We start from the raw sequence: 15,323 nt of genomic DNA on the forward strand, positions 1-15,323 counted from the left end.
CAAAGCCCTTAGAAGAAAGACGAAGAAACTTTTCTTGTCTCTTTTTTTTAAAGACAGTCCTTGACAGTATAGTGTGACTTTACACAAGAATTCCCCCTGCCTTTTGTTTTCTTAATTCATTAGCGTGATTGTCTTTGAATGGTATGCCAGCTGCCTGCCCGCGGTTTGGACATCATTGTGGTTTCGAGGCCTAAGTGAAAGGAGTTCAGTGCCCTTTTGAATCATGAAATAAGGCACTAATGGAAACAGAACAAGCAGAACCGCATCGAGAATTCGTTCCTTGATAAGACTGACACCCTGGGAATGTTAAGCTATCTGAAGATTAAAGAGAGAAAAAAAATGTACCAGTCCAGAACCTTGACACTTACAGTATGTACTAGAGTTACAAAAGTAAAGTGTACCCTCAGGTCAGGGTGTGACTTGTTTATTTCTTTTTTTTTTTACATTTTTTATCCCACGATTTTGTAATCCTATTTTTTACACCCAGTGCCAATTGTCTATGTAATCCTGGGCACTACCTTCCCTCTGCCAACCTAGGGAGGCCAGGGCCGAGCTCATGCCTCCTTCAATGCATGAGAGCCAACTGACCTTCTTGTCACCTGACAGGGGAGAGTTTCCCTGATTGGACGTAGCGCGTGGAAGGAACACGTTATTCCAACCAGTTCCCTTCCCCTCCATCAGGCGCCCCGGCTGGCCAGGGGGAGGCAGTATAGTGACCAGGATTACTGCATGTTTTTGTGAGGGTACCTACCCTAGGAGACACGGGGAGAACATGCAAACTCCACACAGAAAGGCCCTTTCGCCAACCCCACCTAGGGTATGGGCACTGATGACGCGGAGGAGAGAACACGCCCCCAGCGCCCACAGCGTCCCCTGCGGGAATCGAACCCAGGACCTTCTAGCTGTGAGGCGACAGCACTACCGACTGTGCCACCGTGCCCCCTGACTTGTTTATTTCTAAAACAAAATCTCAGTTTGTTTGGAAGGTTGAAACCTCCAAATTCTAGAAATGAGACTAAACGATCTCAGTTAAACAGCAACACTTTCCCCACTGGAGATGGATGGCATCTGGCAAACTGTTTGCGCTAAGAAGTAGGAAGGCCTATATCTCTGACTGTTGCATAATTCATTCATTAGTTATATCATGCAAGAGAAAGTCAGACAGCGGATCGATATGGCACAACGCGGCGAGTCATAAATTTGTATTTATTAAAGCGAGCCCTCCGTGTTCTTGAATCCCTGCGCGCTGCTGCAGTCGCAAGCGCCGGCGACGCGGTGACCTGTCCACAACCCTTTAAAATGACAGCAGTCCATTCCTCACTTTCTGTTTCTTCTGCTCCCTCTCTCCCTCTGTCTCTCGCTCCCCCACCCCGTTCTGTTTTCTCTCCCAACCCTCTGTGCACCATCCTCACCCCACCCCTTTTTGCATTGCAGGAGGGCGGTGGTGATTGATTGATGTGTGGCGGTGTGGATAGTGACATAAATATTAATCATCTGCCATCCGCAGGCCACAGGTTTTACCTACACTCACTCAGGAGAGGAGCACCTTCATAATTTTAGCCTATAGTCGTTTCTGCTCGGGGAGTAGCTCATGTAGCTGTATGCCAGGGCTATTTGGTGTTTTCCAACTAAGCAAAAATTTAGAGTGACGATAAATAACTCCGCGACCAGGCCCGCTGCGATGAAAGACAGCCTACTTAATGTCAGCGGTATCGTAAATTGTCGGAAAGCAACTTGAGGTATTTTATGAGATGGATTCAGTTTTGGGAGGTGGGGGGGGGGAAGTGGGGTGCATGTCGGGGCGCATTCGCCGGCCTGAGGAAGGTTGGTTTCTTTTAAAATTGTCCAGTACCGCTAAAAGACTCCTTGAGTCACTCACATACAGTATTTCTCCTTATTTCTGTCTATGCTTTAACCCCCCCCCCCACGCACACACATACGCACACTTTTCTCCATCGTGCTTTATCTCTCACATCCAGTCTCTTGTCACCTCCGTTCGTCCACCTCCTCCTCCCGTGGTGCAGGGGCTGGGTCAGGGGGAGGAGGACGGGGGTATAGGGGGTGGGTGTGGGTGGCTGACGGAGGCCGATGTCTGGGCTAGTGAGTGGAGGGGGGGGCGTAGCCGCGTGTCTGCCCTGGAGCCTCTAACGAGAGTGTGATTCATGGCACGGGGGGCTCCCTAGGGACAGGATTAGAGGTGCTCTGTCTAACCGCTCCCCAGAGAGCGTAGAAAGATATTTAATCTGCCCACCGCGCACGCAGCGGCGACCGGCGGACTCTGTGCTCGGGGTTTGTGTGTGTTTGTGTTTGCGCTCTGTGTATCTGAGGGTTAGTGGTTTGGGAGGCAGGAGCTTGCTCTGCTAAAACAAATGACTGCGTAGTTGCACAACAGATCATGGACCCACATTTTTTTTTCTTTTTAGTCAAGAGGGACAGCAACACAGTAAGTTGTGTGGTATAATTGTTTGGTTCATGGTAGCCCCATGATAGAAATGCCCACAGATAGACTAGTAGTTAGAATGTTAGACCATATATGCTTTTGTAGTCTCTATTTGTTTAGAGAACACAACAGTACTTGTTTGTATTCTATTTTGGGCCTCTCCCCCCTTTTCTTATGTTTCAAACATTTTCAAATATCTCTTTTTATTCACACATAAGTCAAAATAGCAGATCTAATTAGTTCCTTGATAAGACTGACACCCTGGGAATGTTAAGCTGTCTGAAGATTAAAGTGGAAAAAATGTTACCAGTCCACAACCTTGACACTTACAGTATGTACTGGAGTTACAAAAGTAAAGTGTACCTACAGGTCAGGGTTTGACTGTTGCATTGCATCCTGCCCTTATGTTATTATTCATACTATTCAACGGTCATCACACATCGTTAGAGAGCATTTTTCTTTCCATTATAAAAAATATATTTTGCACGTTCAACTTGGGACACGTAATATTTTGCCTTTTCTTATTAAAAAATGATGGGAGGGGGGTCTTCACTAGAGAACAAATACGGCTCCCCACCAAATATTTAATTGTCTACTGATCAACGTAGTTTTAATGATTTATTCAAACAAACTAATTTCATTACGAAGTTGATCTCCTAATCTTGTGCTAATTTGTCTGAACCGTTCTAGGGGTTTTGTCTACGACAGTAAGAACAACCTTCAGATGAGGGGACTGGTGGTTCTACTCTTGTCAAAGGCAGCGGGACCCAGCAGCCACACCGCCTCTGATCTCCTCCCTCAGGACATGGTCAGCGGCATCTACCCCAGGTAACTGTTAATATGGACACATGGTGACACGGAACCATCTAATGCAGGGGTCTTCAACATTTTTCAGCCCAAGGACCCCTTAGCTGAGAGAGATGAAGCAGGGACCTAACCCTTATCTGTAGTAACTCTGAGGACCCCCTGTTGAAGACCCCTGATCTATTGTAAGCACAGGACAAGATCATCTGCGTCTGTCCAGGAAAGACAATCCCAGTCATTTGTCACTGTCGTGCAGTGGTGGAAAGTAACTAAAGTAACATTTACTCAAGTACTGTACTTGAGTTACATTTTTGAGGAACATTTACTTTAATTGAGTAATGCCATTTTTTGATACTTTGATACACTTCTAGTCCACTACTTCTTAGAGGCAAATATTGTACTTTTTACTCCACTTTATTTTCTTGTTACTTTGCAGATTTAGATTATTATTCCAAAACATACATTAACCACTTAAGGCCTATTTTATACTTCGAAAATAGCCGATCTACGATATAGCCGATCTTCCCGAAATAGTGTCACTTCGCTATTCCGATGGTAGATCGGCTATTCTGCTTGTCAGTGTGCTATTTAAATTTGTTTTTGAAAAATGTGAATACTTTTACTTTGGTACAGTATAGTATATATTTATATATAAATATACGTTTATTTTTATTTTTATATATATATATATTTTTTGAATACAGGACACATTTTACTTGTTTACTGGTACTGCTACGTTTACTTAAAGTAAATACTCTGAGTACTTCTTCCACCACTGCTGTCACGATGCAGCTGAAAAAAAATTAATAGTGAAACAAAAGCCTTGTGTCAGGTAATTCTATCTTGTCCTCTGTGGTTATCGTGCATATCAGTTCCTGTAAATAAAGCCCTTCATCATGTTGTGAAGATGATAGATTGAGGGCACATGACATCAGCATTTATAAACATCTCGTGTCATTTTGTAGTTCATTTTTCAGTCGCATTTGATTTTTTTCCCCCCAGTTTTATTTGATTTCATTAACATTTCTTGAATAAAATGTTTATCAAAAGGGTCGCTATTTAATGGGCACTCGTTAGACGACGCTTTGAAAATACTTGGTTCAATGGCACAATACAAGTGTTTGATATACATACAGTTAAAGGAGCACTTTACGCATTTTCAACCTTATCTTCAAATAATTGGTCCTCACTAATGCTCATTATAACATAGCAGCATTTTATTGATGCACTGTCTCCTTTGTGGGCTGTGGACAGTTCAGGAACCTGCCTACCAACATCATCGATGGGGGTTCAAGGCCTTTCTCTTCCTGAAAAGTTAGCATGCTGAAAGAGAAGCCATAGTTCTTGTATTAATTAAAAAAAGAAAAAACATTTCGCTATTATTTGACATTAAATGACATCACTTTATGTGACGTCGTCAGTTATCTCCATATTTGGGGAAAGCTTCAGCCCAATCCGACATCAATTGACTTCCAGTATAAGATTTAAAGGTAGGGTAAGTGATTTTCTTTGGTTAAAATAAGTGTTAAATAGCTCTATATTCTGATTGCTATAGAGTGTTTGTTCAGTGAAAGGAGTCTCCTTGTCTCTCCAGCTCTTTATAAAACAGAAAATGCATTTTCGTTTCAGTTTCATTTCCAATTTTATCCAATCAGGATAGAGAACTCAATCAGGATAGATTAAACAAGTGAAATTGGAAGTGATGACACTAAGAAATGAGCAGGCAAAATTGTAACTGGAACACTATAAAAATGAAGCTTAAAAATGGGTACTTTCTCCTGATTGGCTGAGATTTTGACACCTACCGGAAAATGTATTTTCTGTTTATTAAAGAGCTGGAGAGACGGGGAGACTCCTGTTACTGAACAAACACTCTATAGCAATGATTACTATCAGAAAATAGTGCTTTAACCTTTTAACAAAATACTTTTTGTTTTAACCAAAAAATATCACTTACCCTACCTTAAGTTATAAAAATTAGTAGGGTGAAAAATGTTCAGGGATTTACTTCCACAAGAACCTTTAGCGCTGATTGGTCCAGTGGTTTATAAAATAGACAGACAGAGAAAATGTCTTCTAGACAGCTAAGGGCCATGTCACGGCATAAAAAATGAGTAGATGTATGCAAAGATGAAAATGAAGAAAAACCAACCAGGTGCTCACGGGAGATAAAAGTAGCACATACTAAAAGTAATGGTGTTGCTTCTGGGATCAGCTAGAAACAAACACTGGAAAAACAAAGGTCCGAGCACTAAAAAATCAGGAGCAGAGAATGTGAATCTAAATATCCTTTACTGCAGCAAAGGTTAAAACGTCAGCATCTTTTGACCAACTGGTTTTCCTCAGGGCAAAGTGCTCGGATCTCTTTGTTTTTCCAGATGCAAAGATAAATACACACCCTTCAGGTTCTTTTCTATTAACCTTTGCTCTGGCCACTAGCTTAGAGCTAGTCCGTCTAGCTTGTTGCTTTGTCACTTTACCAGTGTTTATTTAAAAGAATTATAGACTTGGGTCGGTGTGGGCAGTACCAAGGTATTATGGTATAATATCAAGGTATGGTATTCAATACGTCAAAAATACAGATAATTATTTGGAGGTAGAAAATAAGTGTGTGTGTGTGTGTGTGTGTGTGTGTGTGTGTGTGTGTGTGTGTGTGTGTGTGTGTGTGTGTGTGTGTGTGTGTGTGTGTGTGTGTGTGTGTGTGTGTGTGTGTGTGTGTGTGTGTGTGTGTGTGTGTGTGTGTGTGTGTGTGTGTGTGTGTGTGTACGTGTACCTCTCCTTATCTATGCAAATAGACGAGGACCCGAGGGAGTGACCGGCGTGAAGTCTGATCCGACTGATAAGTCCAGATATGGGCATAATATGGAGATCTGGTTGCTGACTATTACATCATATTGATGACGTCAGGTATCTCCATATATGGAGATAAAAGGGACACAGACAGACAGATACGGTGATCTCCATATATGGGCATAAAAGGGACACAGACAGACAGACAGACAGACAGATAGGTACAATGGGCATTGCGTTTCCTAATGGGCATCGTTCCCAACGGGCATCGGTCTGGTCAACTAGATATGGAATCATGAAATTATTGCCACATATAAGTTTGTCTTGAGTCGACTTCTTCCAGCTACAAAATCACTTCATTAGACATTATTTGATCCATCTGCCAGTCTGCCACCACCGCCCACACGACATCTCTGTTCACACCACTGATGTGTCGCTATCGCCACGGCAACAAGTGTCATCAGGTCCTCCATCAAGGCACGTTGAATGTATGTTATAGAGGGGCACTTATTACCCATCTATTAATTATTCTATGGACCATAAGTGTTTAAACCCGGCATGTCATACATGATACGATGACTTCTAGCATTCCAGCGTGTACGTTTTTACACAAACTACCATCAAACATCACACTGGTTCTCAAAGTGGGGTCTTTGAGGGGGTTCCAGGGGGTCCCCAGCAATATTGGTTAATATAGCATCAAATTGCTTTAACCCCATTTCATATTTTAGCTATTTGAAAGTAGTTGATCTACAAGCCCGAGCTGGTAGATCTGCTACTGTATTTTAGTTGTGGACATGTTTGAATACATTTGTTTACACAAATATTCTCTTATGAATCTTTTCAGACGGGGGTCCATGGCCAAATAAATACATAATTTGGTGGTCCTTGACATGAAAATGTTTGAGAACCACTGATATATCATATACCCTGGTGAAATGTCAGGAAGGAATCATGGATTTCAATATGTTTTGCAATATATTGTGCAGATCGACTTAACACCACCCTATACACCATTGCAGGTTATTTGATCACGTAATTGTGATATTACTAAATACACGTGCAAATGTCATATTATTTACACTTGGGACATTAATGAGTTTACAGTATAGGTTACAGAAACTTATAAGAGCCCAGCCATGGTACACATGCATGTTTATTATTTATTTTGTGTTCCCCAGTGAGACCCATCTTGAGTGTACATGAAATTAGAATTCACAGGCATGCACTTCCCAGCTCTTTGATATTTGCGTTTTCCTCCCTCAACGCACAGTCACATAAAGTCCCAGAATGCAAGTAAGAGCAGGGGTGTCGGTGTGTGTGTCTTTACGGCGGTGCCAAGTGGTTACCAGAAGTGACTGTTGTATTTGGCGTGGTTGTGCGCTGGATGCCTGAATGGCTCCTTTCTTGCTCGTAGCTGGCACAAGGCGCGTGTGTGTCTAGTGCGGAGCTGTGCCGCGTTGGGCTCGCACGTTGAGCACGCACATCCCTGTATTAACTACTTAAACCCTATAAACTTTGTTGACCGGGGTCCCCCAGTGGTGTATACTTGATCCCCTCCTTTTTTTTACCCTCTTCAGCACATCTCGCTTTGACGAAAATAGCAGATCTACAAGCTTGCAACTGCGACGCATTGTGAGCTTGTGTCCTACCCAGGATTCGAACCTGTCCTGTCCGTCCATGCGAGGCATTGTGCGACTTTCATGCAATACCTCTTGTCCACCAGTAGTGGTCCTACCATCCACAGGATATGCATTTCTCAATAGAAGAGCAGATAGACCAACTATAACCACCATACAGACTGGTTAAAAGAGTGTTTTAATCACACAAAAAAAGTTGTGGATTGCAGTTTTAACCCTGGTATCCCTATCTCCCCCCCACTCGTTGTTTTTTAGTTTTCAATTTTTCATAAATGGTGGAAAATAGCTGATCTACAAGCTCTCAAAAAGTTGTGGATTGTAGATCGGCTATTTTCACTATTTGTTGTGCGCCAAAGTATATCGTCTCTGTCGGATGGAAACCCGGTCCAAAACTGTTACTTTTCTGGATTTTAAAAAAAGTATCAAAATTAGCAGATCCACAAGCACAAAAATGCGGCACAAGCTTGTGGATCTGCTACTTTTGATGCTTTTGTATGACACTGTAGTATGATCAAGTAGGGCATTAATTTACGAAAAAACGCAAAAAGTTAGAATATTGAGATAAGAGGTTTCTGCCCGACAGTGGTCGAATCAGCTGTCGAACCATCCCTTGTCAGACTCAGACCCCAGTATCTCGAGCCGCATGTATACGTGAATGAACGACTATATTATTACACATTCACCTCATGTCTCAACGTGCCATGCTCATCGCCGCAACGCTGGATCACTGAAGCTGGCACACATTCACTCCATCATGGGTGATGGATCATCATCCCCAACACACACACACACACACGCGGGTGCGCACACATGCCCACTTGCACGCCGGGCATGGCTTGATCACCTCATTTGCACCGTCTCTCTCTTTCTCTCTCTCTCTCTCTCTCAGCGTCCCTCCTCCCACTCCCCCACCTCCTCTCCCGGGCTCATTAGCACCTGCGCTGATGGGGAGACGGAGGGAGGGAGGCAGGCAGAGAGAGAGAGAGAGAGGGGGGGGGTGGGGGGGTGGGGGGGTGATTGATACCTCCAGGGGATGGTATCCTCCCTCCTGACAGGCAGCATTTGTAAAACATCTCGCACTCCGCTGCCCGACACCAACTACTCACCAGAGCACATACTAGACAGATAGATGCACAGTAAGAATCCTCAGTGTTAACTTAACTCAGAGAGTGTAGAAATGTACCTAAACGAACCCGTAAGTTACATTTGTACACTCTTTGAGTTACGTTTGTACACTCTTTTGAGTTACATTCGTACACAATCCTAGTTACATTTGTACACTCTCCTAGTTACATTTGTACACTCTCTGAGTTACAAATGGATAAATTACAACAGTGGGGATTTTACTGTGTAGATGCTGTCTGTAGACGGATAGAGAGTGGGCTCTCACGCACACCCCTGCATGCACGCGCAAAATATTGCGGATATAGTTCCGAACTGTAGCCACACCTCTTAATTTCTGGTGACAAATGAATGCGTTGCCGCTGGAACGGTACACAAGACTCCATGTGATGGACAGGCCACTGTTCCAAACACCCCCCTCTCACAATCACACACACACACACACACACACACACACACACACACACACAACCCTCTGCAAGGGCTACATTTGATGGCAAGGCAGAGTGCGAAGGGAGGGAGGCAAATGGAACAGAACAGAACACTCAGGACAAGGGGCGTGGCGGGGGGGCGGAACACCTCGGCAAGATGGCATCGGTTGCTATGCAACTGGCCACCAAAGCTATTTATACATCGGCCCCCTTGTCCCCTTTTTATTTTTTTTTCTCCCCAAGCTACGCTGCCGCTGATCAGGACTGCAAGAGTGGATGGAGGCATGGCTTTCGTGTGTGTGTGTGTGTGTGTGTGTGTGTGTGTTTGGGTGTGGGTGGGTCAGTGTGGGTGGTTGTTTGTATCCCTCTGTGTGCGTGCATCATCATAAAATGTATTTTTGCATGTGTGGCCACCTGCAAAAGTGCTTGTCCATCTGTGTGTGTGTGGGTGGTAGGGATGGGCATTTAAGACCTTTTTTGGTAAACGTTTAACCTTTGGACTGTGGGCGGTTAACTGTCTATGACGTCATATCAATAAATAAAGTTGCAGTCCTGTGTGTGGGCAGTTCAGATAAGGCCTACGCGTGTATTGTAACATACATTATATCACATTCTGTAAGGTTGTTTTCTTCTTTTCAAATGTTTTTTTTTCCTTTACAATTATAGATTATATTTAAGTGATTTATTCCATTCATATTCTGATATTTTATATACTTAATTTCGGTTATTTAGTCCTAAATGGTTAGTGACGCACATTTCGGTTAGACGGTTAACCGCCCCATCCCAAGTGTGTGTGTGTGTGTGTGTGTGTGTGTGTGTGTGTGTGTGTGCACGCGGAGAGAGTAGCTCACAGTATTCGAGTGTTATGTTTTATCTCTATGTGCTCATCTCTGGCGCACGCTGTGAATTCTTGGGTACATTTGGCTTCAGACTCTAACGTTTTTTTGCCCCTTTTGTATCTCCAGGTCCATACAGTGTGTTTCCAGTCATACTTATACTTTAAAGGTGACCGCAAACTTGAAACGGATGATCAAATCTGATCAGGAAAAAAACGAACCACTTTCTCATGCAGTACTGTACAAAACCCAGTTCGCCGTGAATGCCTTTTTGAAATTCATCTGCCAGTGTTGCAGTACATTGATGAAGATAGCCATCAGCAGCTTGGAATCTTACAATCGCAGTCCGCATCCCTAACTTTTATCCCACTGAAATATGAATCGTGCACTCAGCGCCTGTCAGTCGGCCGACTGCGTTGTCGTCTCTCGTCACCGAGCAGAGGAACCTTTTACTATGTGCAGACAATGGGTGTGATTGAGAAGCCAAATAGATGACATTATTGAATTTTAATAACATCTTCTAGGGTCCAACTTCGAATGCGCAATTACCTGGCTGCCAGACACACACTGTGTGTGTGTGTGTGTGTGTGTGTGTGTGTGTGTGTGTGTGTGTGTGTGTGTGTGTGTGTGTGTGTGTGTGTGTGTGTGTGTGTGTGTGTGTGTGTGTGTGTGTGTGTGTGTGTGTGTGTGTGTGTGTGTGTGTGTGTGTGTGTGTGTGTGTGTGTGTGTGTGTGTGTGTGTGTGTGTGTGTGTGTGTGTGTGTGTGTGTGTGTGGCAAGGGGCTGGAACATAAAGCAGACGACCAGCTCATCAGGTTCACACGGCAGCTGAAAGATGGCTGTAAGTGGCTATCAGCGCACCCAACCCTGTCTGAATGGATCCCTCCTGTCGCACAGCGGCGAGCTCATTCCATATGGAGAGGGGCCTAATTATCCCCCAGCAATGACTGAATCAACATTTGATTATAACCTCCCTAAGGCTGCACTGAAAGGCTCTATTCACAGACCCACTTTCACCCCTGTTTTTTCTCTCATAATCAAGAATAGCTGTTATTTTCTAATGATGAGCTTAATCTCTTTTTTTCTTTTAACCCTTTAAGACCGGGAACGCATCTGTGTGTCATTTTAAGATTTCTTTGGGCAAAAATAGTAGATCTACAAGCTCATAGATCTGCAATTGTCTTTTAATCGTGAAAATGTGTGCAAATCTTTGAATATATAAAAAAATTTAAAGCGAACATTTGTAACTCAAATCTTTGCTTCTGGGGATTCTACATATGTCTTCTAAATCTAAAAACAGTTTAAAAAAAAAAAACGTATGTTGCTATAGTGGTTCCCAAACTTTTTTCATGTCAAGGACCCCCAAAATTATATGTATTTGGCCGCGGACACCCATCTCAAAATATGTTGTTCCAGGAACCCCCCAGAAGCAAAGATTTGAGTTAAAAAAATTATATATTCAATGATTTGCACAAATGTCCACGGTTTTTCAAAAATAGCAGATCTACAATGTTTTATTTTTATATTTTTTGAATAGCCCAAGCATTCTTAAAATGACGGATGCTTTCCCGGTCTTAATGGGTTAACACAACCCCTGACACGCTGCAGTACAAGCTGTCTGTTGTGTTCTTTCAGTGGTCTGTAAGGAGGCAGGGAATGTGAACATTTTGACTTGTGAAATGTCTTGAGCGAAAGGTTTTTTATCAGCGGTCTCTACCTGGAAGACGGTAGTGGGGTTTTCATCCACCTGCTTTTATGCATATTTTGAATATGTTAATCTGAAAACCTGAGTTCGAAAAAAAATGCTGAATTAGAAACGCTTGCGTATATAGATAAAGAGCTTATGTTTTAGGTTTTGTTTTTACAAAATGGATGGAATTCTTGGTCATTCTGGTTTCATCTTTCAGCTCCACAATCAACAGTGATGTATGCCCCATAGAGGTATATACAGGTCATAACAGTATATTATGACTACTCTTCCAAGAGCATGTAATGTCAGATGCATAGAACATATGCCACCTCTCCATAACTATGTGTTTGGTTGGCGCTCTTTTGATTGCGTAATCTTATTGCGCCCTCTTCAGAATATTATATACTGTATACAGTATATAGAAGAGGCATAAAAGAAGCACTATAAAAAGGCCTTGACGTAAAGGTAGGATTTCAGAGATGATATAAAAGATGACACTGACTTTGATCCTCAGGCCTCCAGTAGCCTAGGTGCTGGGGCCACAAAAGCCTGGTCACACCAGGTAATAAGGCAAGTTTTAGGAACAACCAGGAGGGTCCTATCTTATTAAGTAAGGCTGCGCTCAGGCTTATACGGGACCAGCATATTTCAAATCTAACTAGGAGCCTGGCCTTGTACAAGGCTTTAAAAGTCCGAAGTAATATCTTAAAATCAATTCAAAAACTCACCGGCAGGCAGCCAGTAACAAGAAGGTATGGGTGTAATATGGTCGCAATTCTTTTTTTTGATAGCGAACATAGCCGAACATCAGCATCGCTATTTGACATACAACAATGTATATAGAGCTTTGTCTAGCATAGGGATGGGCAATATTATCGGTTTCGCGATATATCGCAATATTTTATTTCGCGATACTGTATCGATACTCCAGGCCGCCATATCGCGATTATACATTTTTTTTGCTTTTTCAGAAAAAACATTCAAAGAACCTATCACTGATCTGCAGCTACTCAATATGTAGTGTATATATATATACAATATGTAGTTGTGATATATGTATATAACGCAATATGTATCGTATTGCAATATATTGCAATATGTATCATATCGCAATATATCGTGATATCACAATATATCGCAATAATATCGTAATATATGGCAATATGTATCGTATCGCAATATATCGTGATATAATCGTATCGTGACCCAAGTATCGTGATACGTATCGCATTGTGAGATTCTTGCCAATACCCATCCCTAGTTGAGGGTGCTGATATTTTGCATGTTGGCTCACTGGAAACACTCTGCTACACCAGTGGGTCTAAAATGTGGGTCCAGGGACCCTCATGGTTCCTTGAGGGGGTTCCAAATGGCCCCTTGCGGGTGTGTAACTCAGAGTTATGAGGGTCCTTGACATTAGATAATGTTTAAGAACCACTGTGCTACACTAAACGGAACAGAGCCTTCATTCGTATCATTGGTAACACCTGTGAATAAGTGTTTAATTCACAATTAACTCTTAGACTGCCAGAGTTTCTCTAGAACAGTCTGTAGCCTCTGCCAGTGTTTTCTAAGCTAGTACTTAGAAAAAATGTCATTTTTTTTGTCCGTTAATTTTTTTAAGTGAATGGAGCAGCAACTTTTTGGAAAATGTTTTCTCCTGGTTCTTTGTGACGAACGGAAAAACGAAAAAAAAACCAAAATATTTTCTTTTGTTGCCATAGCTTAGGCAATAGCTAAATTCTCAAAAACGTTTATAAACGTTTTTGGCAGATAATAGAGTTAAGCACCCGTCAGTCAAATGCGGTGCGCCACTGGACGTTCTTAAACGTGTGTAAGATCTGTACGTTTCAGTCTGTGCAGCTGCGTCCATGCTCCATCATGCTTCCATCAATGCTTTTGTCTTCAGCATCCCTATTCTCCTCAGAGCCTTGTCCACGCTGGGGATCAGCTTTTCATGAAAATGCCACAGCCTGCCAAGGCTGCCCTTTGCAGGTCGGGTCGTAAGTGGGCGGTTTGGTACGATGTTGTATGCAACTCCGGACATGAATAATCCGAGCCATATCTCGAGAGACGTCAATAGGGGTATTCCCGAAGTATTTCGACAGGCAGTGCACCGATGTCTCTTCAACCATCCGTGGCCGAACTATCATCTTCCAATTGTCACAATGATGATATGGTGTGTTTATTCTATAGATGTGCTCCAGAATATTTATTCCTGGCACGCCTTCCCATTGGGGAGGGTGGAAGGTTTCAACACTTCTTCTGTCGTGTGTCCGTTCAGTTGGAAATAAGTCCATCTTAAATCGGAACACCCCTGCCTTTGGTTCCTGCTTTTCGAGCTGGCTCATCAGAGCCCCTAGGTTGTCGTGATGGTACGGTACGATAATCTCATCGATATCGTGCAGCAAGAGATAGCGAGAGCGCTCCATATTTCTGTATAAACAGTCATTGAGTGTGGCCAGCTGGCCATAATAGTGCAGGTCTCCTCCGTGCTCGGAATATTTCCATCCCCTCGATGGTGTCAAATGCCTGTCTATAGGCCAGGGTACCATCTCTACGAAACCCTCCTGGCTGTAACTGTGAAGCAAGCGATCGAGATCCGGACCACAGCTCGTATTGTAGACCACCACTCTGTCCACGCCCAGCAGTCTGTACATCTCTAGGGCCTGTGTGAACTGAAGCACGTTGTTGTAGTCTCCAAACAAAGCGGATATGCAGACTGTGAAGTCAAACTGGGGCTTTATTGCCCCTGTCCCACCCGTCTTCTGATTACGTATAGGGAGGAAGCTCTGCTTCCGTGCTTCTCCGCTGTCGGGACGAGTTGAGAGGGTGACGTGAGTTGGATTTTTGCAAGCTGTTGGAACCTTATATATGAAAAACTTGGTCTCAAAGGGAAAATCAAAAGTATCTACATTTCCGTGAAAGCTAGCCGGAGTGCTGTCGCTGGACAAGTTGCCACCACAGCAGAAAACGCAGTGAAGCGGCACCATGGCATCTTTCCTGAGTATAGCAATGACCCGCAAATCCCGGCCGTTCACCCTGTTGTCCATGTAGGCTGAAACCATTAGGTGCTGAGTGTTCTTGATAGGCGTGATGGTCTCATTACTCTGGGGACCGCAGGGACACGTGGAACATGGCTCAGTAGGTCGTTCGTTCATAGCTATGATGTTAGCTATAATGAAGACAGCAATAGCAGCAGCAAGGAGGATGAATACCTTTCTCATCATTGCACCGTAGAATCCCGAACCCCAAGAGGGCTAGCGGGAAACTTCCGCGTGCGTCACAGAAGGGGGCGTTCGGTAGGCCAATCAGAGGCAGGTGGGGGCGGGACAACTAGATTCTGACAAGTCCTGGAAAAGACGCGCTGTGATTGGCCAGTAGTCAACGCACTGTGATTGGCCAGTAGTCACTTTGAGTGGCAGCTTCCCCTCCCATACAGGTCGCTCCAATGAACTGCAGAGGCCAATGAGTTATCTAGGTTTCTATGGTACTGTACTGTAGATATAGCTCAGGTGAAAAGCTCAGACATCTTTGGTGCATCCCAAATTCAGGGGAACTTTGGGGAGGG

At 43.4% G+C, this 15,323-nt stretch overlaps 1 protein-coding gene across 1 annotated transcript in view; it reads left to right on the forward strand.

Annotated features, from left to right (window-relative positions):
• pdss2 (prenyl (decaprenyl) diphosphate synthase, subunit 2) overlaps positions 1–15,323 on the forward strand; it is a 42,578-nt gene that overhangs the window by 6,515 nt on the left and 20,740 nt on the right. Inside the window, exon 2 of the mRNA XM_080413679.1 lies at positions 3,131–3,268. Within this exon, the coding sequence (XP_080269805.1) occupies positions 3,131–3,268 (138 nt within the window). The remainder of the gene's footprint in view (positions 1–3,130; positions 3,269–15,323) is intronic.

Source organism: Gymnoscopelus braueri (genome assembly GCF_963280865.1).
Source record: "Gymnoscopelus braueri genome assembly, chromosome: 19".
Taxonomy (NCBI): Eukaryota; Metazoa; Chordata; class Actinopteri; order Myctophiformes; family Myctophidae; genus Gymnoscopelus; species Gymnoscopelus braueri.